The 22,994-nt window shown below is 45.6% G+C and overlaps 1 protein-coding gene across 2 annotated transcripts in view; it reads left to right on the top strand.

Annotated features, from left to right (window-relative positions):
* Positions 1-922: 922 nt before the first annotated feature.
* Pfkp (phosphofructokinase, platelet) overlaps positions 923-22,994 on the top strand; it is a 62,571-nt gene continuing 40,499 nt past the window's right edge. Inside the window, exons 1-2 of one of the 2 annotated variants that reach the window (XM_021180123.2) lie at positions 923-1,177; positions 15,541-15,614. In XM_021180123.2, the coding sequence (XP_021035782.1) occupies positions 1,069-1,177; positions 15,541-15,614 (183 nt within the window). In that variant the 5' untranslated portion in view covers positions 923-1,068. The remainder of the gene's footprint in view (positions 1,178-15,540; positions 15,615-22,994) is intronic. The other variant, XM_021180122.2, reaches the window with a different exon arrangement.

The raw sequence follows: 22,994 nt of genomic DNA, 5'->3' as shown, positions 1-22,994 counted from the left end.
ATGTATTCAACATGTATAATTTGCACAGGAAAAAGGCTCAGTGCTGCCGTCTCTTCTGTGAGCTATCCAGTTTGGTTGCTTTTGAGGTCTTATTCTTGGGATGACTGCTGAAGGGGTCTGCGTGCTTTTAGAGATTAAGCTCCAGGACAACTCAGGGATCCCCAGGAGCTGTATCTTCAAAATAAACAAAACCAACCACAGATTGGATATCTTTATTTTATTTTATTGTAATTTCTAATAGAACCTTCCGGGTTCTGACTAACAAATCAAGAGCAGAGCTTCCATTAGGTGGGGACTGGAACCTACTAAGCCTTTTTTGTTGAGCCTTCTTCTGATTTCTTTTGGATTATCCAGAACTCAGGCCTGCTTCCTGAGGGTGTGTCTACGAATGGCTTTCCCCGACATTCTTCTACTTCCAATCCTTTCTCTACAGTCAATGACACAACTTGATCTACTCACACATCTTTCCTCAATTTCAAAGGAGAGGTGAAACCTGGAGGGTCCTATGGATCCTGGATATTGAACAGAAATGCTGAAGCGCCCTACTGCTGTCAGGCCAGGAAAGAACCCTGCCGGAAGTGAGGCGCGTGCCTCTGCTCTACTGCACAGACCTCTGGGCTCCCTCAACCGCCACCCTAACAGCTAGAGCAGGTGGGGTAATGGGCGCCCCACGAGCCTCTGCGCCCACTTGTGGGATCATCCCTGCAGCTGCGCTGCCATCCACTTATGCCACTTATGGGTTTCCTACCCGGCTATAATCCCTCCATTCCCCACTTGAGAAGGCACCCCAACCTGACTCCACCTCTCAGGGACCACAGCAATGCATCCCTAACACAACGCGTTTCCGTACTATCCTGTTCACCCCTGCAGAGTGCTGGAGTCTTTGACACGACAGGCCCCGCCCTTGCGTGAGTCCTGCCCAACGCCACAGCCCATTGGCGCTCGGGCGGGGCGTGGGCGGCTCCTGCGGGTGCAGGCGGGGCAGCGGTTCCAAGGCTGGCGCGCGTGGGCCAGGGCTTCAGTGCTTGCTGAGTACCGGAGCGTCTGGCGTCTCTCTACCTCCTCATCATGGGTGACTTGGATTCTTCGAGCTCCAGCACCTATCCGAAGTACCTGGAGCACCTCTCTGGGGATGGCAAAGCTATCGGTGTCCTGACCAGCGGCGGGGATGCCCAAGGTGCGCGCCTACCGGCTCTCTCGCTGGTCTCCAAGGGCCGGGCAGGAGGCGAGGGCGGCTGGAGAGGGCTGCAGAGGAGGGTAATCGGGTTGGGAACAGAGGGAGAGCTGGGGAGAAACGTTGGGTGACCTGGATCTGGGAGAAAGGACGAGGAAAGGGCTTGGTGAAAATTACCTATGAGAGCCGAGGAGAACCGGTGGCTCAGGAGTAGGGAAAGCCCTAATCTAGGAACAACTAGGGTGCCTGAGGAGCGACCAAAGAGTTCCATTGCGTGGTGAGGTGCAGAAGATAAAGGATATTTGTGTAGGATCCTTCATTCCCAAGATGAACCAGTTTTCCATCCCCAAATTTGTTAATTGAGCTAGCCAATGGGGTCGTCTACTGTCTGGGTCATATGAGCCAGGCATTCTTTCCTGGAATTAGGTACAGGGCAATGATAAGGATGCCACAGCACCGCCCCACCCTAATCCCTGGGACTCGTAGGAAAACCAGCGGGGTCCCCACAGCGCCTCCAGCCCAGTCCTGCCTCCCAAGCAGTGCTAGCAGCCTTCTCCGCTGCTGCAATGCGGGATGCGCAGCTGGGGGGGGGGGGGCGTGCAGGGGTCCCTCAGGGTGTGGCATTGACTGCCAGGCAGTGTCTCTTCCTGATTGTGACAAAAGTGAAAACTAAAATGGGTCACTAGGCCCTCCGGGGCCAGCCTCCCCAGGACGGGAAAGACCAGGAAGCAGGGACTCCGGTACGTCATCAGCCCTCACTTGAGCACCAGCTCCCGGCTTCCCTTTTCTCCCAATGACGGGATTGATTTCAGAGCCGAAGGGACTTGATTCCTGAACGCTTGGATTTGATAAACTGAGAATACTTAAAATGTAAGAGCAATGGGGTGACTGTACCGTGCCCCAGCCTTTAATCCTGGGTACACGTGGGGGCGCTGGGGTTCCCAAACAGTGGGCTTTCCGAGTTCATGCTAATTTCTTGATGAGGACTCGCGCTAGAAGCAAGACCTACATTTTCATAGAGTATGTGCCCTCCAAGTCTTGAGGTCTGTGCCGGCTGCAAACAGTTCCTGAGCCAGGTTTTGCTTTTGCTTTTCAGTTCTTTCCTCTACCCTGGATGCATCCAAATGCCATGTTATATTTTCCCTCGTTCTAAGCCAGCACAATACGGGAGGCTTAGGGTTGGCACCCGAGTCCTTGCCTTCCGCCCACCCCACGGATGACCTTCCCTTCGCCCTTGAGCTGGGCGGGGCTGGCGCCAGTGCGGCAGGTTGGGGAGCTGCTTAGGGCAACGCCCCGCCCGGCGTGGGAGCCTACGTGATGCCAGGCCCGTCACCTCCGGTGTGCTCAGATCTAGGGCTCCCACACCGGCTCACTCACGTTAGCGCAGCATCGAGGTGCAGAGCATCAGGCTCACAAACACCGGAAGCTGGGTCGACGGAGTGAGGGGTCCCCAGTGTTCTCCCTCCCATTATCTTAAAGGAACCAATGGCAACATTAGTCACCATAGGGCACTAGGACCGCCTTCCTCCCCAGGAAGCAGAGTTGGAGTAATACTAGGATTTTAGTAAGGAGATACTCTGTACAAATGTTTCCTCGTGTAGGGCTGTTTTCCCAGAGATAGAGAATGCTTTGATACACCGGAGGTTGGAAAAATAGCATCCTCACACAGAACTCTGCTAAGTCAAGATAGTAAGACACTCCCACTACAAGAAGGGGCTTTTGGCCACTAGAGCTGCAAGCTTAAGCAATAAAGGTTTTATTTCAGAATTAACATCCTGGGTCAGTTAGAAAACCAATACTAATGGCTTATCATTTTGGAATCCCTGTCCAAAATTATTTCTGAAATATTTAGCCTATGTGAGATTCTAGGGGATTGAAGAGGAACTCCGGTTTCTTTTCTGCTTATCTTGGATCTGCCTTAGGTGAGAACTGTTATCTGGATTTTAAATCCATTTGGCTTCTTCTGTGGAAATGGAGTCTCTGAGAACAAAAATTACATTGGATCATTGCTGGGATAGTAGAGTATCAGACCCGTGGAAGAAGGCTGCTCTCAGCTTAACTGGTGACATTGCCCACTGTCCCTTGTCAAACCTGAGCTCTGGCAGAGCACCCTCACAACCGGCTCTGACTCACTTCCCAAGCCTGGACATTCTAAGAACTTGAGGAAACAGTCATGTTTTATTGTGGTACTATACTGGACCTGCATATTTCTTTTTGTTTATTCTGGAAAATACTCTTGAGATATATGCAGTGGACCTGACCTGAGCAGCATTATTCCTGGGATGAAAGATGCTTATAGTCTCCTCATTTTTTCACCATTTCCTCTTGAATGCATCAGTACCTGAGTTTTCTTGAGGGAGGAGTTTGTTCATAGCTGGAGGTGGGGATGGTGGAGCAGCAAACTCAAGTCGTATACTGGCAAAATGATAGTAAAATATTGTATTGAAATGGCCATCGCTAGTGCAGTATGTATTCTATACATCTTATATGCTAAAGCCTTACAAGGCTCATCTCTGTGCCTCATTACATGATACGGGGTTGATCTGGGATACGGGGTTCTTCATTTAAGAGGTGGGAAGAGAGATTGGCAAAGAGATAAGTAACTCAGGAAGGCCATGAGGTTCATACCTGGTGGCAGCAGCACTTAAATAATGCTTTATGAAATCTTATCCCCAAATTCTGTTAACTGAACCATGGATCTCTCTTTATTAGAGCAGATAAATGCCTTTTTTTTTTTAAGTATTAGCAACAGTGAGGGGACTAAAACCATGTAACCTAACAGCCAATATAAAAGCAACAGAAGGCTTCCATTTTCCAAAGGAATTTATATTGTACCATTAGAAAATGAAACTGGAAATTCACCATTAATCTCACATTAGCCTAAAATTAACTCCACATTGCTAGATAGGCAAGTTTATTATGACGCAGTACCAACTTTCAGGTAGTATTAAGTCCTGTACAAAAATAATGCTTTTGGATAGACAGTGGCAGGTTTCTGAGATGATGGCTCAGTGGCGAGATTGTGTTGACAAGCCTGATGATTTCAATCTCTAAGTTGCTCCACACAGTGGAAGGGGAAATCGACTCCTGCAAACCATGGCATGTACACACCCCCTCCTCGCCACACAAATAAATCAACTAATTAATGTAATAATTTTAAAAATTAGATTGTCATCTTACCAGTTCTGGTGTATGTTAGCGTTCTGGTTAGTCAGAATCCATGGGCAGGCTCAGTTGTCTTACTGTTTATGGAGACAACAAGATTAATACAATATTTACAAAACACCTACTTAGACTCTACATGAATCTCTTGGGGCTCTGTGGAAATAGCTAGGATTAAAGACCATTTATATAGATGCCAAGTTATCCCCATCTGATGGGTGAGTCAGTGAAGTTTAAGATGAACTGGCTTTCTGGAGCTCACAAGAACTGAGTGTCAGGGCAAGAACTTGTGGTAGTCCACTGGATACAGTTACAATGTGTTGTTGACTGGGGTACAGATACAATGTGCTATTGGGCACAGATACAATGTGCTATTGACTGTAGAGTTCTCAGTGCAACTGTAGTCACAACATCTGGCATGCCAGGCAGCAAGCATTGTGATATTTGTTTACTGTCTCCCACCTAAAATCACCAATTCAAATTTACAGGGAGAACATTTGTACTGTCTTCAGGTAAATTAAACCCTCAGTAATTATAGTTACTCCTTCAGCCTTTGAGCCGTAGGTACCAACCAGTAAGAATTCTAAAGACAATTCTAACAATTGCAGAAGTGGGAGATGCCTACAGACGTGACCCAGGTGCTAGGTTGGTTCCTCTATTTTATACATTTACTCTGCCCTCACGTTTGCGACTGATGACAGACATTGGTTGAATATATATTTCTAAATGTAGCATGTACTAAAACACCAACTCATTTTGCTACCATCACTCCTGACCAATACGGCATAATAAATAACCCGTATGTGCCATTTGCATTGTACTAGCAATGATAAATTATTCAGAGATGCTTCAAGGCATATGGGAGGATGCACAAGGTTACATAAACACTTCTGTTATTTTTGTTTTTTTTTTTTTTTTGTCTTTGTGTAGCTGTGGCTGTCCTGGAACTCACTCTGTAGACCAGAGTGGCCTTGAACTCACAGAGATCTGTCTGCCTGACTCTGCCTCCTGAGTGCTGTTATTAAAGGGGTGTGCTGCCACCACCCGGCAACTTATGCCATTTTTATAGATGGACTTCAGACTCCTTGGTTTGGCTTCTGAAAGGGTCTTGAAATCAATTCCCGGGGAATAGCGAAGCACATCTGCGGTCATTGGACACCCACACGAGAGCCCTAGTTGTCATTACCCATAACTGTGCTTGTATGAGACACCAGTATATGCAAAAGGACTTTCTGAACAATAGACTTATGACCTCCACAGCTGTGTGTGTGTGTGTGTGTGTGTATGTGTGTGTGTGTATGCCTACGTGAGCAAAATACCCAAGCACATATGCTTACTATCCTAACATTCTTTCTGTCTGCTCTTTGAGTGGATTTTTCCAAGTTAAAATATAATTATTTGAGCAAAAACACAGGGCAAAGTCCATCACAGAGTAGGTGCTTTGTACAACAGATAGTGTTTGTTTATTTCCTGGTGCTGAGGGTCAAACCCATAGCTTTGTACAATACAGGCAAGTGCTTTACAATTGGGCTGCTCCCCAAGCCCTGGTGTATCATTCTTCTCTGAAGACAAGTATGTTTTTGTGGCATGTGTTGCTCTGACCAGTGCAAGCTGGATGATATTTTGTCGGCTTTCCGGAGTAAGTAACTAAGATAAACCCCTAGGCACACTTTCCATTGGTGAGAAGCAAGCTCTTGGTTGTGAGGAAGTCTTTTATCAGGGAATCACAGGCTGTTTAAGTTTTGATCTATTGATTTGCCATCAAAAGCCATCAGGATTAGAGATAAGAAGATAAGGTCGCCAAAGGTGAAGACGGAGTTCCAGACACAAAGCTGCATTCAACTATGACTATCACTACATGATTATGTTAAATAGAGTATTCAGGCTGAAGAGCAGCAGATGGCTGAATTCAGCAAGTAGCCGAGTCACTTTCTGAGTTACACCCTTCAATAAGCTTTGACTAGTCTTTTGACTGGTTACCAAATCTCTCCGAGGAAGCTGAGTTCCTCCCTGCAGCATCTGCATTTGTAGACCTTTGACACCTTGTATTTTGTTTAGAATTATAGGAATTGTGCCCATCTAGACTATTGAAACTTTAAAACAGAACAGAACAGTCTTCCTAGACTAAGACTTATTTTATAAGCCCTGTCTTCTGTGTACTGTTATGGCTACTGGGTTTTCTTCCTTATTTTCAAAGTGAAACAGTCAGAATGTCCCTTCTCTGCCTTTCTCTGTTTCCTTTCCCCACCACGAGCCTGTAGCCCCCAATCCCTTATCACCTAAGGTTTTCAGGCAAAAGTAGGTTATGATGTCAAAGAGGAAAGGCTAGTCTGTTCTGGACTGCTAATAGTGCTGTCCCAGGAGAGCCCAAAAGATGCCATGACATTCGACATGAGATAGCATACGTCTGTGAAAGGTTGGAAATGTGTACTTGGAGTCCCCACTATTCACTCCATCCCCAGGTGGATTATGGAGGACACAAGATTCAGGAATCAACAAGGTGATTGCTTGCAAGCCCAGGCTCTCCTGGGAGGCTTCCCTAATACATCAACCCCGTTGCCCTCTGCTTTGTGACCTTGGCCAGCATCTTGAGTGAGAGGATTCTGTATTGTAGTGTTCATTATCTAAATGTGTGACCCTGTTCGTTTTCTGATTGAAAACTATTGAAAGGGTTGGAAGTGTAGTTATCCCAAATAGACATTCATCCTTTGTATTTTTTCAGTCTGGTTTACTATTATTGCGATTGCTTATGCTCTTGTGTTACCATTCCACCCAGGAACAGTTTGTTGAATGTGTGAAGCCATAGGTCCCATAGGTTTGTGGAATGTGTGAAACCATGGAGTCCTCTTGATGTCACTGTTATGGCATGAAGCAAAGGACTGTGTTTCTCAGAGGCTGCTGGGAACTAAGAAAGATCCTTTACCAGGAGTCAGGAGTGGGGTAAGCTACCATTTTGCAGAGGCCACCACAACCTTGAAAAGCCTGGAATGAGCCAGCAGGAAATAGCCCAAGGCCCTGGAGCCAGAGCCCTCATGGGGGATGGGCGGAAGTGGTCTTGGGTGAGGTCCCAGCCAGAACAAGCTGTAGACTTTGGATTTACCTCTGGTGAACTGGGGAAGCCATGCTGAGGTTACTGGCTACCCCTGATAAAGGTCACTTTGTGGAATGGAGTGGCAGAGAACTGGAGTTTAGTGACTCAGAAGGAACAGGAAGTTACCAATTGAGGCTTCAGGAGGTGGGGTGGGGCATGTGACTGACAGGATGCTTGCTACTTTAGACACACAGCCTAGGAAGGAACAGAAGGGCTTTTGAGGGTACAGGATAGACAAGAACTCAGCTACAGAAGCAATAATGACAGAGTATGAAAGAAGTAGGTATAGGAATACATCCTTTTCAGTGGTACTTACAATAGCAACAAATAGATTGAAAAATGAAAAAAAAAAAAACAAAAACCAAGTCAGTGAAAAATTCCGTAGGAACTAGATCCCATCAGGTCCTGATATAGAGCATTCACCAGTGTTTAATAAGGATGGATATATGGGCAAACTATGTATAATACTTTTCATATTATTGAATATAGATTCAAGAGCCTCTCTGTCTATTTACCTTAAGGTTTGCATTGCCTGTATTTTATAGGGAACTATAAGTGACAGAGTAGCCACATTAATGAAAGTAACAGAATGAGGTAAAGGGAAATTGTGTTTTGTGTAAGTCAGTATTTTATATTGCACCGATTATTAATGTTTTCTTTCCCACATTAAGACTGGAACCTGTGTGCAAGAACCATTATAGTAGAACATTTAAATCTGGACAGACGCTACCTTGATTGACAGTAAGAGAGCCACAGTGGTGTGTATTCACCTACATTTAAAAGATTCTCCCTAAAATGGACCATCTGATGCTCAAGGAGAAGGAGAGACTGTAAAAATGGGAGGGGAAATGCTGTAAACTGCTCTCTGAGAGTCCTGATGTGGCTGCTGTGCATGCACCTACAGTATCAGGGGCTAACTGCAACAAGTCGGGCACAATGGTGGGCCCATTAGTATCCCGTCATTGATGAAGGAGCTGTTCATAAGACCCGACTCTCTCAAGGAGTTATAGGTAATAAAAGGAGTTATAGGTAATAAATGCAAGGGGGTAAACATATTCCTCAGTGATATAGATAGCCACTGACACTTGGACCATAACCAATCAAATACCCACCCATGTTCATGCGAAGATCTTTAATTGCACTTATCAGATCACACACATAAGTACACAAAGATAGGAAAAGTAGGGAGGCCATTTGGGAAGAAGGGATTTGGTGAGAGCGGCAAAAGGATAAGAGAATATGGCCAGGGAGGAACTTTTATCAAACACACACACACACACACACACACACACACACACACACATACACACACACACACACACAGAGTTAGAAAATGATTTTTTAAAAAGAGCTCCATATGCTTGTATGGGAGCTCTGAGTATAAGCAGGGATCATTTGATAGTGGTTGGTCTCTGTTTGCTGTGGACAATGGGGCATCTCACACTCCGTTAACCTTCTGGCCTCAAGGCCTGCAGTATTTTCTATCTGTGTGTTTGGCTAAGTTCCTCCACTTTAGTTCTCAGACCCTGCTCACTCTCCAGGGAAGTTCTTGGTTAACTACGATGGTGCTTCCCTAATCCTACGTGCTCCCAGTCGCCTGCATGACCCTGCTGGCCATCTTTCCTCTTAGCAGCTACACTGTTTTAATAGTGTTTATTACTAATTTACATTTATTTATTTATTCATTCAGTGTGTGTGTATCTATATATCTGTGTCTTGTGTATGCATGTGTGTATGGGTGCTCTTGCTTGTTTGGACATCAGCGATCTTTCCCAGTCACTTCTCCACTCTATTTTACGTTGTATGAATCTGAAGCTCAACTCATTGTTTCAGCAAGCTGGCTAACCTGTAAACCCCTGGGCTCTGCCTTTTTTCATGGGTTACTCCTGCAATTGCTGAGTTTTCAGATGTATGCCGATGGGTCCATCCTCTAGCAACAGAATGGTCTTCTCAGCCTCTCATTCATCCATTTACTCCTGTTGCAGGCCAGACCCAGGGTCTCAGATTTTCTTCTTCCAACTTAGCTGAATTCCTAAATCCTATTGGTGGGCATGATTGACATGCTTACACTAATGCTGTTTGTCCTCTCCTGACACTACTAAGTCCAGAGGGCCAGGGTCTCCCCCTCTTAAGTCAGTGAAGTCACCCGATAGTCCCTAGCAAAGAATAGACTCTCAATCTACATATATGGGAGGTGCATGTGATGGCCGGGCAGATGAAGACATCCTTATAGATCTGATGTTGACTCTTGGACCTGGAGCCAGGGTGGCTCCCAACTTGATAACCATGAGGGAGTCAGGCTTTTCCTGGATTCTTTCCCTCCATACACACCCCATCCATATCAATATCATATAGTGACAGAGCTTAATGAGTAACTATAGTAGCGAGAGTAATGTAGGGCATGTTTTATGTCCAGCTATTAAAAAGACCTTTCTGATTTATTTATGTGTCTATGTGTCTATGTGCATGAATGCCACAAATGCGTGGGTTGCTGCAGGGGCCAGAAGAAGGTGTAAGATCCAGAGAGCTGGAGATGGTTGTGGACCACAATACATGGGTGCTCGGAACCAAACTCAGGTCTTCTGGAGAGATATGGCAGGCTCTTAACCTCTGTGTCATCTCTCAGAGCTCCTCACAACCATTTCTTTGACAAACTAGAAGCCCCTTTGAGCCTTGACTTTCTTTTTTGAAAAGAAACTTAAATAATAGAAATCACGAAGTGAATGGCTGTTTAAGTACTGTGTAATGCACTTGCACTGCCAAAGCGTTAAGAGTAGATATTATTCTTCTAATTCCAAAGATAGAGAAAGGATAAACCTAAATTATAATAGGAATTTATTAGACAGTGTTTTTCCTGCCCTTAATTCATTTTATTAGGTGGTATTTAATGTTTGTACGACTTTACGGACCAAGGATGGTAAGTAGATATCTGTAGGTCCTGTGCAGGGGTTGGATGAGGAGTGTGATTAGCCTTTTCATGTCAAACAGCCTCTTTCACATGCCTCACAGCTTTAAGTGTATCAGAGCAGAAATTCAGAGCAAGCCTTTGCACTGGTGGATGTTTGCCTGGCAGTGCCCCCTTAGTACAGATTTACTTAAAGTATCTTTGCATGTCCTTGAATGAAAGACTCCAGACTCAAGGAAAGGAGTGAGGCTGCCGCTGCTTCTCCTCCACTGTGCTTTAGGGAGAAGCTGTTTCATACCCCTTCCATCGCACCTCTGTTCAGTTACACACACACACACACACACACACACACACACACACATACACACATACATATACACACACAGATACACACAGACACATATGAACACACATACACACACATATACAGATATACACACACATACATACACATACACAGATATACACACACAAACACAGATATGCCCTCACATACACAGACATACACACACATACATACACACTCATACACACATACATATACACATATACACAGACATACACACATATACACAGACATACACACACATACACAGATATGCACAGACATATACAGATATACACAGACATGCACACATGTACACATGCATACTACATACACATGTACACATGCATACTACATACACATATACACAGACATACACACACACATACACAGATATACACACACAGAGACATACACAGACATACACATACATATGCACATACATATATACACAGACATACATATGCACACACACAAATATACATATACACACAAATGCATATACATACACACAGACACACACACATACATACACATATACACAGACATATATACACATACACCCACAGGCATACACACACACACACACACCCCACCTGACAGCACCATAGTTGCCTCCACATTTATTTAGATTTAGTTCTATAAGAAGATTGTACCTGTCTCTGGAGTTGTTACCGGCAGTGCCTCACTGGGCTCTTGCTCCTAGTTCTCATTAAGCTAATTAAACACACTAATAGTGAAAAACAGATGAAGATTTATTCAAAGTGACCACACCTGCGAGGAGAAACAAAGACATTCATAGACCACCCCACCCTACCCCAAGTCTGTCTTCCAGGTCCAGAAAATCTTCCAGGTTTAGGCTTAAATTGAAGACAAAAAATGTGCCAAATTAAGCAGTCCCTGTATAGTGTGGCCACGCCCCTTGGTGACTTAACTCTGTCCAGGCTACAGTCCCTCCTGCAAGATGTTTGCTTTTTCCTTCTGTTTCTTCTGAGAGACAGGCTTCTCTGTACAACAACCCTGGCTGTCCTTTAACTTGTTTTGTTAAACTAGGCTGGCCTTGAACTCATAGAGATCCAAATGTCTCTGCCTTCCTAGTGCTGCGATTAAAGGCATGTGCCCCACACCCTGCTACCTGCAATGTGTTCTGACAATTTAGCAGAAGGATGCTGAAATCTTTCTGAGAGAAAACTCCTCTCTGGCTGGCACCGAGCTCCAGCCTTTCTCCTTATGCAAGAGATTCCAGGGGGAAATTCCAATTCCTTAGGGTCCATGTTTTAATAATCTGATAGGCTAGGGAAGGGACACCAAAGTCTCTTCAGATTATCTTTATTCATGCCAAGAAGGTTCCGAACCTGGGAGGACTGGGCTGGGATTTAGACGTCTTTCGAAACACTAAGTTTATTGCTGTGAAGAAGATGCCATTTCCCCCATGGAAGCAGTCAGGAAGGCTGTTTTGATTCCCTGTTCAGAATATAAAACCTAAACAAACAAGTGACTGAAGACTGTGTTGTAACTGTTCTGGAAAAAAACAGTAGGTGAGTATAAGTGGAAACTCTTGAATGTGTCCCAAATGACCAGGTGTCGGAGGACCAGGACAGCTGTAAGCCAAATGACTAAACACAGACCCAAATTTTAAGGATGCCTGTGTACATATTGGTTCCTTTCTTCACTCTTTTCCACCCGAGGGAACCCACCTTGATGCAGTCCTCTGCCCCACTGACTGTATTCCTTCCAAAGTGTGTTTGTGTTGGGGGTGGGTGTAAATCTCACCAGCAGTAGTTAAGTTAGTCTGCTCTGGCCCCGGTGGCTTTCTTCTCTGAAACGTGCCTTTGGTGATTCTGAAATATGGAAATAAAGCAGAAGCACGGGGAAACGCAGTGTCTTATTTGATTGATGTTGTTATCTGCTGCGGCAGTACCTTATGGAGCTCCAGGCTGCCTTGGAAGGGCAAAATGCTTCCTGGGCTCTTTTACTATTTGGGGTGGGGGGTCCTGGTCAAGTGCTGCCTTTTGAAGCAGTTGAGAGAATCACACTAGAAGGACCAGGGTGGAGGATCCCTGGTGTTTAACCTAAGACTAATTTGTAAGTGAATGGACGCTTCCAGGACCTAGAGTTGTGCCTCTCAAAGGATTCTGGAGACAGCCTAGAACCAGGGAGAAACAGAAACTCTCAGGCTCCCCTGAGGGATGCAGCTTATATAGCCCCAGTCTTAGGAAGCCTGCCTTGGGCCTAAGGTCACCTGCTGGAGTATAAACAAGCTCTTTCCTGGTGAGTTGGAGGTCATGGGGAAAATCTCCACTGTGTGAAGTGGTCGCATGTTTCTTTCTGTTCTTCCCACGGGAGTCTAGAAGGAATCGAGTCATTTTCTCCATTACACTCGGCTTCCTACTTTTCTTTTTTACTCTCAGCTTTCAGCCATCTTGTTCCTTCTGCCTTCTTTTGGGACATATTTTGGAAACCCCCAAGGTTTTTCAAACAAATGTGTTTCTGCAAAAAACCTTGTGGAAATGAAGTCTTCGAAGAGGAGCGAAAGAGTCTCAGATACCATTTTCCAGGGCAGTGTATCACCCATTTACCAGAGTTTCTACAGCTCAGGCACCTAGTGGTCCTTTAGGTGATTGCCATGAAGTAGAAAGCCCTAGAACCACAGCCATTCTGCAGGTGATGCTTCTATCCATGCACCTAGAACGTAGGGTCTAACACACAAACACACAGCTCACCCTTCCCCCAGAGGGATGCCTGTATCATTAACAGACATCTGTGACTGCAGAGGGCTAGGTAGTTCTGTCTGGGGGTGGGGGGGGGGGGGGGGGGGGGGGGGGGGGTGGAGTTGGACTGCCACCAACTCCCAGTTACCCTGTTGGGTCTCAGAAGTGATCGTTAGTTCATAATGTTGTTCCACCTATAGGGTTGCAGATCCCTTTAGCTCCTTGGGTACTTTCTCTAGCTTGGGGGGGGGGGGGGGGGGGGCTGGGGGTTACTGGAGAAGCAGAACTAGGAAGTTAATGGAGGGAGGGATGCAAGGGGGAGAGCGCAGGTCAACATGATGCTGAAGTTCCTGTAGATATCACGGGAGTCCTCCCTCCCCCACTCCAGTTTGGGTTTCCTTCCCGTGGACCCTTGCAGAGCAGGAGCTTGGCACATGTATGTAGACCTCTGGAAAAGCAGTCATTCTCTTGGCAGAAAACTCTTCAAACATATTGCTGAGTCAGGTGCCAAAATTGACAAAGCCAAAATTGATGATACAGAATATCTTTTTTTTTTTCCCTTCTGAAACAAGGGTTTTTCTGTGTAGCCTTGGCTATCCTGGAACTCTGTAGGCCAGGCTGTCCTCGAACTTACAGAGATCACCTGTATCTGCCTTCTGAGGGCTGGGGTTAAGGGAATGTGCCACCACTGCCTGGCGATACAGGATATCTTAGGCCAAAAGGGACTACTCAAATTAAGTCTTAAGCTTCCAAAATATGATTTCAGTGGAAAGCAAAATTGAGACTGTGGGTTTACATGATAAAGGCATGTGTGATGTGGGTATTTCTACGTGATTTGCAGAAGTAAAAATGAGGAGAATATGTGTGTATGTATGTGTGGGCATTCACCCATTTACTGTGGTGGCCAGAGGTCTGGTGCCTGCCTTAAGGTCTTTCCACCTTAGCTTTTGAAGCAAAGACTGTTAATAAGTCTCTAACTCTCTGACATGGGTAGAGTAGCTAGCTCCCGAGTTCCAGTAATCCTCCTGTCTTCACCTTGTCGTCAGAAATACAGGCACTCTGTGGTGCCCAGCTCTTTACATGGATGGTAGAGCTCAGAGCTCAGGCCCTCATGTTTGTGAAGCAGCCACTCTCTGGACGGAGCTGTTGTCCCAGCTCCCATTTTGTTTGTGTACTTATTCAGTTAAACACTCCCTTTGTCATCCTTCTGTAGTCTAGCATGTCTATGTCTGAGATTTGTCTCCCAAAATTTCAAGACATAGGGTGGGAGAATTGGAGAGAATGGTGGGCTCAGAGGAACTTGCTGAGTCCAGTTTTACTTTCCATCCTGAGGCTAAAGGCTCCATCCGTGCTGGGCATGGTTCTTATTATATTACTTGTTCCTTCTCTCCTGCTGGGCCTTTGACCCTGAGCTAAGATGATGCAAGATCCTTCAACAGTTACACCACGGGCAGGCTACGAAAGCCAGTTCTCAGTTTCCAAAAACTGTTACCTCAGTGGAAAGTAGAACTGAGCTTCTGGCCTTTTCGTGCTAACACATTGCCCACTGTTGCTCTTTAAAGTGTGGAACCACTCCTGGTGTCTCCTGAGGACGGATGGAGATTTGTAGGAGACTGGCTTGTCTTACTTTCTCTTCTAATAAAAATGGTATGACTTGTTTTGTAATTAGGACTTTTTTGTAAAGTCACACCGATGGCCAGGGATGAAATAAATAATTATTCAGCTTCTCCTCAAGCTACAGACCCATTGCCCCCTTCATTATTAACTTCTTTGAATCTGGCCGTCAATATCTCCCCTCTGTTTTCCTTAGTGTCTGTCTGGAATTGCCTAACATTCTGTACTGCAGAGCAGGCATCCGCCATCCTAGCACTCAGGAGACGAAGGAGCTGCAAGCTTTATTCAGCCTTCAGCTAGTTTCAAGAAAGTTGATGAGTGATATTCTGAACTTAAAATATCCCAGGCTCTTTTTCAATGTGAGCCCCACATGAGCCCCAATATGCTGGGTAACTTGGTTTCCAGGTTTGTCTTCACTCTACTACTCCTTGAGGTATGTATGTGTCATAGTCACAGCCCACCAGGAAACAGGGAGCATAGGCAGTTACGCAGTTTACCTAGGAATAGGTGAACTGAGGCCTCAAGCTCTACTGACAACTGCTTCTGTTCCTTCCACAGGCATGAATGCTGCTGTCCGTGCTGTGGTGCGCATGGGAATCTACACGGGGGCCAAAGTGTACTTTATATATGAGGTCAGTACTTGCTTCCCATTTGGCGTTTTCTCTAACTCAGGAATTTGCACCACCCACTTGCTCACAGCCCTGGTCTCTCTCCTGCTGCCTCCTCCCTTGACTGAGCCGCAGAAGTGACAGGGAGAAGGAGATAAGACAGCACAAAAGTCAGGCTGGGATCAACTTCCTGGTCTTGATTCCCAGGTCAATGATTCTGAGGATGTCAGCTTGTGAGTGGATTTCAAAGACTAGTGCCAGAAACGGAAAGACGTCCCTTTTGTGCTTTCTGTCATTAATGTGAAGCTGACGCCACACCCTAGCACCTGCTCATGTCTTGGCTTCACAGTGAAGAATCTGGGTTAAATGGAATTTTATTAGTGCACAAATAAAAAAAAAATGATGTCATGAGTTTGCTTGGAGGTGGATACAACTGCAGCTGGAAATCCTCATGTTAAGTGAAATAAACTAGCCTCAGAAAGATGAACAAATTTGTTCTGCTGCAGATCTTAGATTTTAAGTGTGTGTGTGTGATATGAAACTAGAAAGACATCTAAAGGCATAGAATGGGAAGGGGAGAAGGTGACAAAATGTCTGTGACATGAGGACCGCAGAGAGATGTTGGGGGAGGGGTGGTAGCAAGAGGGGTTAAGAGGACTCTGGGGAGAGGAAGGGAATGAATGAGGAGAAATATGTAGGAAAATGCCACAATGAATCCATTATCTCTAGTACAACACAAACTGAAACTAAGTAACAGTTACTGGCCACACTGAACTGCTCCGTGTCTCCTGTGCTTGTGGTCCTGGCAGCTTAGGAAATACGTAGCACCTGAGGAAAGAACCAACATGTACCGAGTCACTCTATCTCCAGAACTATATATAAGGAGCAGGATTTTATTTTTATATTTGTAAACTGGAGCTCAAAAAGGAAGAGAACTATTTTTTTAAACAATCAGTTCAAGGTCTGGGAGATGGCTCTGTCGGGTAAGAGCTTGCCACACAAGTAACAGGACCCAAATGTGAATTCACAGAAGTCTTGTAGAAGCCACTGTGGTCACACCCATCTATAATCCCTTTAGTACTGTGACAAGGTAGGAGGGCAGAGAGAGAGAGGGGAATTGCCCTAGAAGCAAAAGGGGTAGTGTCCCATCAAATTGATGTGTAAGATTCCTATGTCACTGGTCCATTTAGGTTACTCCTCACTACTTAAAAACTGTCTAAACACTTTCAGGTCTACGTTACTATTTAAAATTCTGTGTTTTAGATCTGTGCCTTGGTCCATAGATGATGGCATCAATCGGCTAAAAGCCATGACCATTGTGATAGATACCTCTAGCTGCAGAGCATTTTTTTGAAAGCCCCTCCAACCCTAACTCTGAACCTCATGGCTCCCGAGTGATGACATCAGATCCTGCAGGCAGGTGTCTCATTGCTGGTATACTCATGCGACTTCTCTTTTGTAAAACGACTGCACCGTGTGTTTATCATTTGCTTGGGAAAGGTTTCCTCGACCCTTGTGTTTTAATTTGCTTTTCAAACTCTGTGGCTGTGTGCAATTTGTTTCTTATATTTGGGCAGTTTGCGGTGGTTCTAACCCCTAGTCCATTCGGACTGCATTGGTGCTTACCATTTGGAACACGTTTGCCTTGTGAATTTCCATTCCTGGGCTCTGGTCCTGACTGCTGCCATCCCTTGCTCTGCTCCGTGAGGTGTAATCACAGATTAGGGTCCAAGCCACACAGACCACAAGCCCTCTTCCTCCTATGCCGCCTGCCCTGAGAGTTTGCATTCGTGTGTCAGGGGCTATGGGGGGATGGTTGACTTATCCATTAGGGCCACTGGGCTTCAAGTGTCAGCCCCATGTTTCAGTTGGATCTCTACATTGTTCCTTCTGCTTCTGTTTCAGAGCTTGCCTGTGAACAGAGGTAGCTTCTCTCACGTCCTCCAACATCCTCCCCCCACTCTCTCTCTGCCTCTCTCTCTTGCCTTGAGCCTTGTGATAAAACTGTGCATTCTAGCCCGAGAGCAGAGTAGTTCTTAATAAGTGAATGTGGCTTTCATGAGCTCTTTGGGGTTGGAGCAGCGCCAGATGAGGTTTCCTGTTAAAATTAGCAGCACTTTCAAATTCACTAGCGACTTAGAGTCTACAGAACGTTCTCCCAGTAGCCCATGTGATTTCTACCCAGGCCACAGCCCTGGTGTCCTCTGCTCTTGCTGCGTGCAGCCGAGCACCTAGTGGAAAGTAGAGAGTCCCACGTGAGTCACTGCTTTGATCTTGCTGGGGGCTCAGTAGGCCATATGAGGGAAGGAAGGAAGTTATTTCTGTTATTTCATAGTCAAACCGAATGTCCCCAAACAGTTGTCCTTCCCCAGGTTACTGTTCAGTCCTTTGCAGGGACAGAAGGAGCTCTGCCTTGTGACCCCTCTCCCGCCCCCAAGCTTACCTTAGGGCTGACTTATACAGAAGGACATTGTCCATTGCTTGAAGAGAGTTTTGTTAGAGATTATTGTACCTGGCATCCAAGTGATAGCAGCAGAACTCTAACACCTTTTAAAATGGATATGATAACCCTCAACCTTGAAGAATCGGTTGGCCCCATTCTAACAATCATGAGAAGCCCACTGTTCCATAAAGAGTCAACTCTGGTTTGAGTGTTAGTTGGGGAAGAGACGACAAGCTGATGTCTGCGTGGGGGGTCTAACTTTGCTACCTGGTAAGCTCTCAGTTCCTCAGATGCCCTGCGTCTGTAGTTCTTGCGTCTTGTGTGTCTGTACTTTGCTCTGTCACATCCTGTCTTATCTGTCTGCCTTATCTGTCTGAGTTCTGGTGATATTTACATAACTCCAGACCTGGGGCAACTAGACTCTACAGATTTCACAAATTAAAGAATTGAGAGGGAGAACATCTTGTCAGCCTACAACAGAAGACATTTAATCTTTCTTTTGAGGCTAACTGGATTTATCCTCTACAGTATTGCTTTCTGAGCTCGTTAGAGAAACAGAACAACAATACATGACTGTAAGGCGGGGTTTATTAGATTGGCTTATGCACTCTTTGAACCCGCTAGCTGGTGAACTGCAGGAACTGAGGAAATGTTCAGTCTGAGACTCTGGAAGCCTCGTTGTGAGAGGGAGGTGATGATGCTGGAGGACTCGGCACATGTATGAGATTCTTCTGTGGCACAAGCAGTGCCTGAGTAATGTGGGGCGTCATCATCCACTGTAGATGTAAAACTTGCACTTCTGTAATTTTAAAACACAAAAAGACACCCCCCCCCCAGATCTGTTAGCTTTTACCCACATGCTTGACAGCAAAGCCCTGGTGACCTGGAATAAGGCTGAAAATGATCCTGGCTCAGCTTACCTGGTGTGAGGGGCTGTACCTTTCTGTACAGAACTTGACACCTCCAGGGATGGCCTCCACTGAACTCCTCGTCCCCCTGAGTCACACATGCAGTTGCAGCCATGCTGGCTTTTGCAATCTAAAGCTTTAGAATCCTAGCACACCTCTTCCAAGGATAAAGTAGGAGCCTGTGCACCCACAGCAAGCAGCCCAGTCAGGGCCTGGGAAGGAAGGCATTAACCCTTTGACCCTGCGTCCTCATTTGACCCTTGGGAGCAATAGCTGTGCTGGATATGATAAAGGCAGGAAAGCTTCAGGAGTTCAAAGGCATCCTTGGTTACCTAGTGAGTCCCAGGCCAGTCTCAGATAAGACCTTGCCTCCAAACCTCAGGAAAAGAATGGGGGTGGTGGGGAGGTGAGGGGGAAAATAGTGAAGAAAGGGCAGGAAGAAAACAAAGGTGATCTTTCTCTCCCCCTCACTGGTAGAAACATGCGGAATGGTTTTGAGCACTAGCTCCAAAAGGGCTGGCTGCTGGCTGGTTGCAGGGCAGGAAGACTTGCTTGCCTTTGACTCCATTGGTCTGCGGCCAGGCCCAGAACGGAGGCATGTGACTGAACTGATGTACTCCCGGACCTTCTGGGAATCATGACTGACCTAGCACTGTGTGGCGGCTGCGATGGGACAGATCATTCAGGGTGGGCAATGGAAGTACTGTGCACCGCAGGGTGTTAGGGAGCATCCTTCCTCTACCTTGTTGTTGCCAGAAGCACCTCCTCCCAATAGTTAGAGATCCGGTCCGAGATGAGATGGCCATGTTCCCTGGAGGCACAGTCCCTCTCACTGGGGACTGCTAGTCTCAATCTATTTGATTTGAATGCAAAAGGTGCCCAGGATTGTTTTTAAGCATCATTTAGTGATTCATCGCAACGTGTTGTTTCATGTATGTTAGCATTTCTTCTAGGCTCTGCTCCACAGGTACCTGGCAACAGCCAGGTATGCCTGACTCACTATAAAAGGGGCTGCTTGCCCCCTCTTTACTCTCTTGCTCTTTTATTCTCTTCCCCCTCTGTCTCTTCCCTTCCCATTCCCCCTCCCCCCTCTGTTCATAGCTAGCCTCATCTCTCTCTCTCTCTCTCTCTCTCTCTCTCTCTCTCTCTCTCTCTCCCTCCTCTTTCTGTCTCTACTACTCTGCTCATCTCCCCTCCCCACGCCCTAAAAAACTCTATTCTATACTATAACCTTCATGTGGCTGGTACCTCAGAGGGAAGGGATGCCTCAGCATGGGCCAGCAGAGGCACCCCCTTCCACCGCACCATATCTCACCGCTACCCAACATATCACTGGCCTTCCTCTTCTTCTTCTTTTTTTTTTATAAAACACATTGTTGAATGTATGTTCCAGTTTCTCAGTTTACCCAGAACTTTCAAGGTCACCAGATGATTGGAACAGTTAAACAGGTTAGTATTGGTTAAATAGTGGGTTCTTCTCTCTGTTCCTTCACCCCCTCTTTCCCTGTTACTTTTCTTCCTTCTCCTGTTCCTCTCTTCACGCTTATCCTCTTGCTCCCCTTTTCCCCTTTCTTCTCTTCTGAAAGTGCATAGAAAATGTATGAACCTGAAAAGTCTGTTATTTCTGACAAAAGCCTGGCACCCGCTTGGGCTGAGCTGTTCCGACTGGCAGCTGTTTTGCAGGCCTGTAGAACTGGGTCAGGAGTACGTGTGGTGCGTGTGGAGCCCTTGGGCTCCATTCCCGGAGAGATGGGATGGGTTGGTGGGTTAACCTAGTTTTTCTTATGTAGTGAGCTGACTGTTCATTACTTTCTTCCCTTCCTGTTTGTTTTAATTGCTCTTAAATTTTTTGATTTTTGCCTTAATAGCTCACAGAAAGCCATAGCTCCTAGCTGGAGAAGGCGAGATTCTCACTGCCTTTAGTTTATTGTGTGGGTTTAATGTCCTATTGTTGAACGTTTTCTGCAGATTTTAAAAGAACCATTCTTAGAGACATTACAGAAAGGGTGGCCTACGTTTAGTAAGTTTAAGTTCTTTAAATGAAAGATTTGGCAGTTTGATATTTTATATTGGCAGCTATATACAGTTAAATTTTGTGAACCAAATTTAATCTTATTACTATACTAAATTTTAATCCTAAATTCTGATACTGACATGACCTCACAGATCTCTCAAAATGGAACCTACATCGTCTTCCCTGTAGCTCCAGAGCCCTGAGGGTCTCTGTTGTCCTTGTGTCCTCCAGTTGACATGTCTATTTCTGGTTTATCCCAGCCTGGTTTCTCATCTTGAAATGATTAGCTTGTCACTCTAGCGTCTCTTGTTTCAGGCTCTGAGCACCATAGCCTGCCTGAGTTATTATCCTAGTGATGTCTGGGGAATGTGGCACAGGTGGGAGACTGCTCACTTGGCATGCTTGCTGCTTTGTCTTTGATCCCAGCATAGTGGTGGAAACTTGGAAGTGCCAGCACTTCCAAGTGATCCCAGCACTCTGGAGGTGCAGGCAGGGAGAACAGGAGTTTTAAGGGCATCTTCTAAGTTTGAGGCTATTCCAGGCTGCATGAGAGGGTCCCCAGTTGAATAAATAAAATAGAAAAACCAACGTCAAAGAAATGAAATGAAAGAAAGTTTTATGCTAACTCGTGGATTGGTACCATTCCCCCCCGCCCCCCAATGGAGATTCCTCCCCAACCCTCACTTTGCTGGAATTCTTATTCTCCTGTAGAATGAACTTACAACTCCTGCCATTTCAAGTGAGCATTTCTAAGCTTGTGACAGTAAAATCCACAAACCCTTTTCTAGCCTAGGCTTTTTATTCCAAAGCGTCCTTGTCTTGCTAGCTGGGAACCCAAACCTGGAGAAATGAGCAGAGAGGTGACTTTGTGCTGCAATCTGGGTAATTCTTGACATGCACAGACAAAGCCAGTGGGTAGGATTCCTTGAATTGAAAATAACTCACCGTGTCAGGGCTGACTTTTGAACACATCTCTTGGTTCATCTTTGTCATCAAATGCCACTCCTGTCCTCGTGCTGGCTTCCACTGCCCCCATCAGTGCTTCAACATTAAAGCAGTGTTACCCACAACTCATTCAGGCTGGCCTCTGGGAGTTTTAACTTAACTATTTGTACATTGTAACTTCCTTAATACCTAAACTATCTAACCTCTACATCTACCTAGAACTAGTAGCAGTGGTGTCTGAGGGGGAACTGTATTACATCACCACATGGTTTCTCCCGAGAGACTGTTCACCTGCATACACCCTGTCAAGTCCAGCCCTCGAACTGGCATGCATGACTCTTAGCTACACTGGTTAACTTTCACTGATTTACAAAAGGCCAATTCATATAATTAATGCCTGCCCTTTCTATTGGAACACTGGCTAGGGTGTGTCTGGAATAATGATAATTAACCACAGGGGTGAGTGCTGGGTTTTGTTTTGTATGCTTCAACTATGCTGGCTCTTACATACTAAACTCATATGCCATGTCCCATTTCTGACCTGACTGATGGCCCTATAGCCATCAAGGCTGGCTTTGGTTTCAGACTGTCTAGACACTTAACATTGTCAAATTGCAAAAGAGGATGGGTTCTCTCCCTGATTTGGCCATCTCCATTGTCACTCCCAGTGAGGCTGAATGAGTTCCCATTGAGAATTTTGGTGTCACAATCAGCCATTGGCTGTAGATTTGATGGTTATCTTGGTAGAAGGCTGACCCTTCTTCTTCCTGCTGTGGCTGTTAGGTTTATAGCTTTCCTGAAATTGTGCACTGTTAGCTTTGACTTAAGGAAATCTAATAATGCCAAAGGACTATATAAATGAATTTAGTGTGTTAGTGGTTTGCTCAAGCTCCAAGTACAGGACCTTGCCATGTTCTAGTCTATTTTAGAGCTGTCCCAGCTTTACCAAGGACAAATTCTATGGCTTCTTTATAGGAATTTTCCATTAAGCAATTGAATCTACTGAGTACATTTTTTATGGGTGGCTGAGACATTTTACTTTAGTTCAGAGCCCTTGAGGGAGAGGTGACCAGAGCCCTCCAGGTCGAGAAGGA

Source organism: Mus caroli, chromosome 13, assembly GCF_900094665.2.
Source record: "Mus caroli chromosome 13, CAROLI_EIJ_v1.1, whole genome shotgun sequence".
Lineage (NCBI taxonomy): Eukaryota > Metazoa > Chordata > Mammalia > Rodentia > Muridae > Mus > Mus caroli.
The sequence above is the reverse complement of the archived record's forward strand: the minus strand, read 5'-3'. Positions and strand labels throughout refer to the sequence as shown.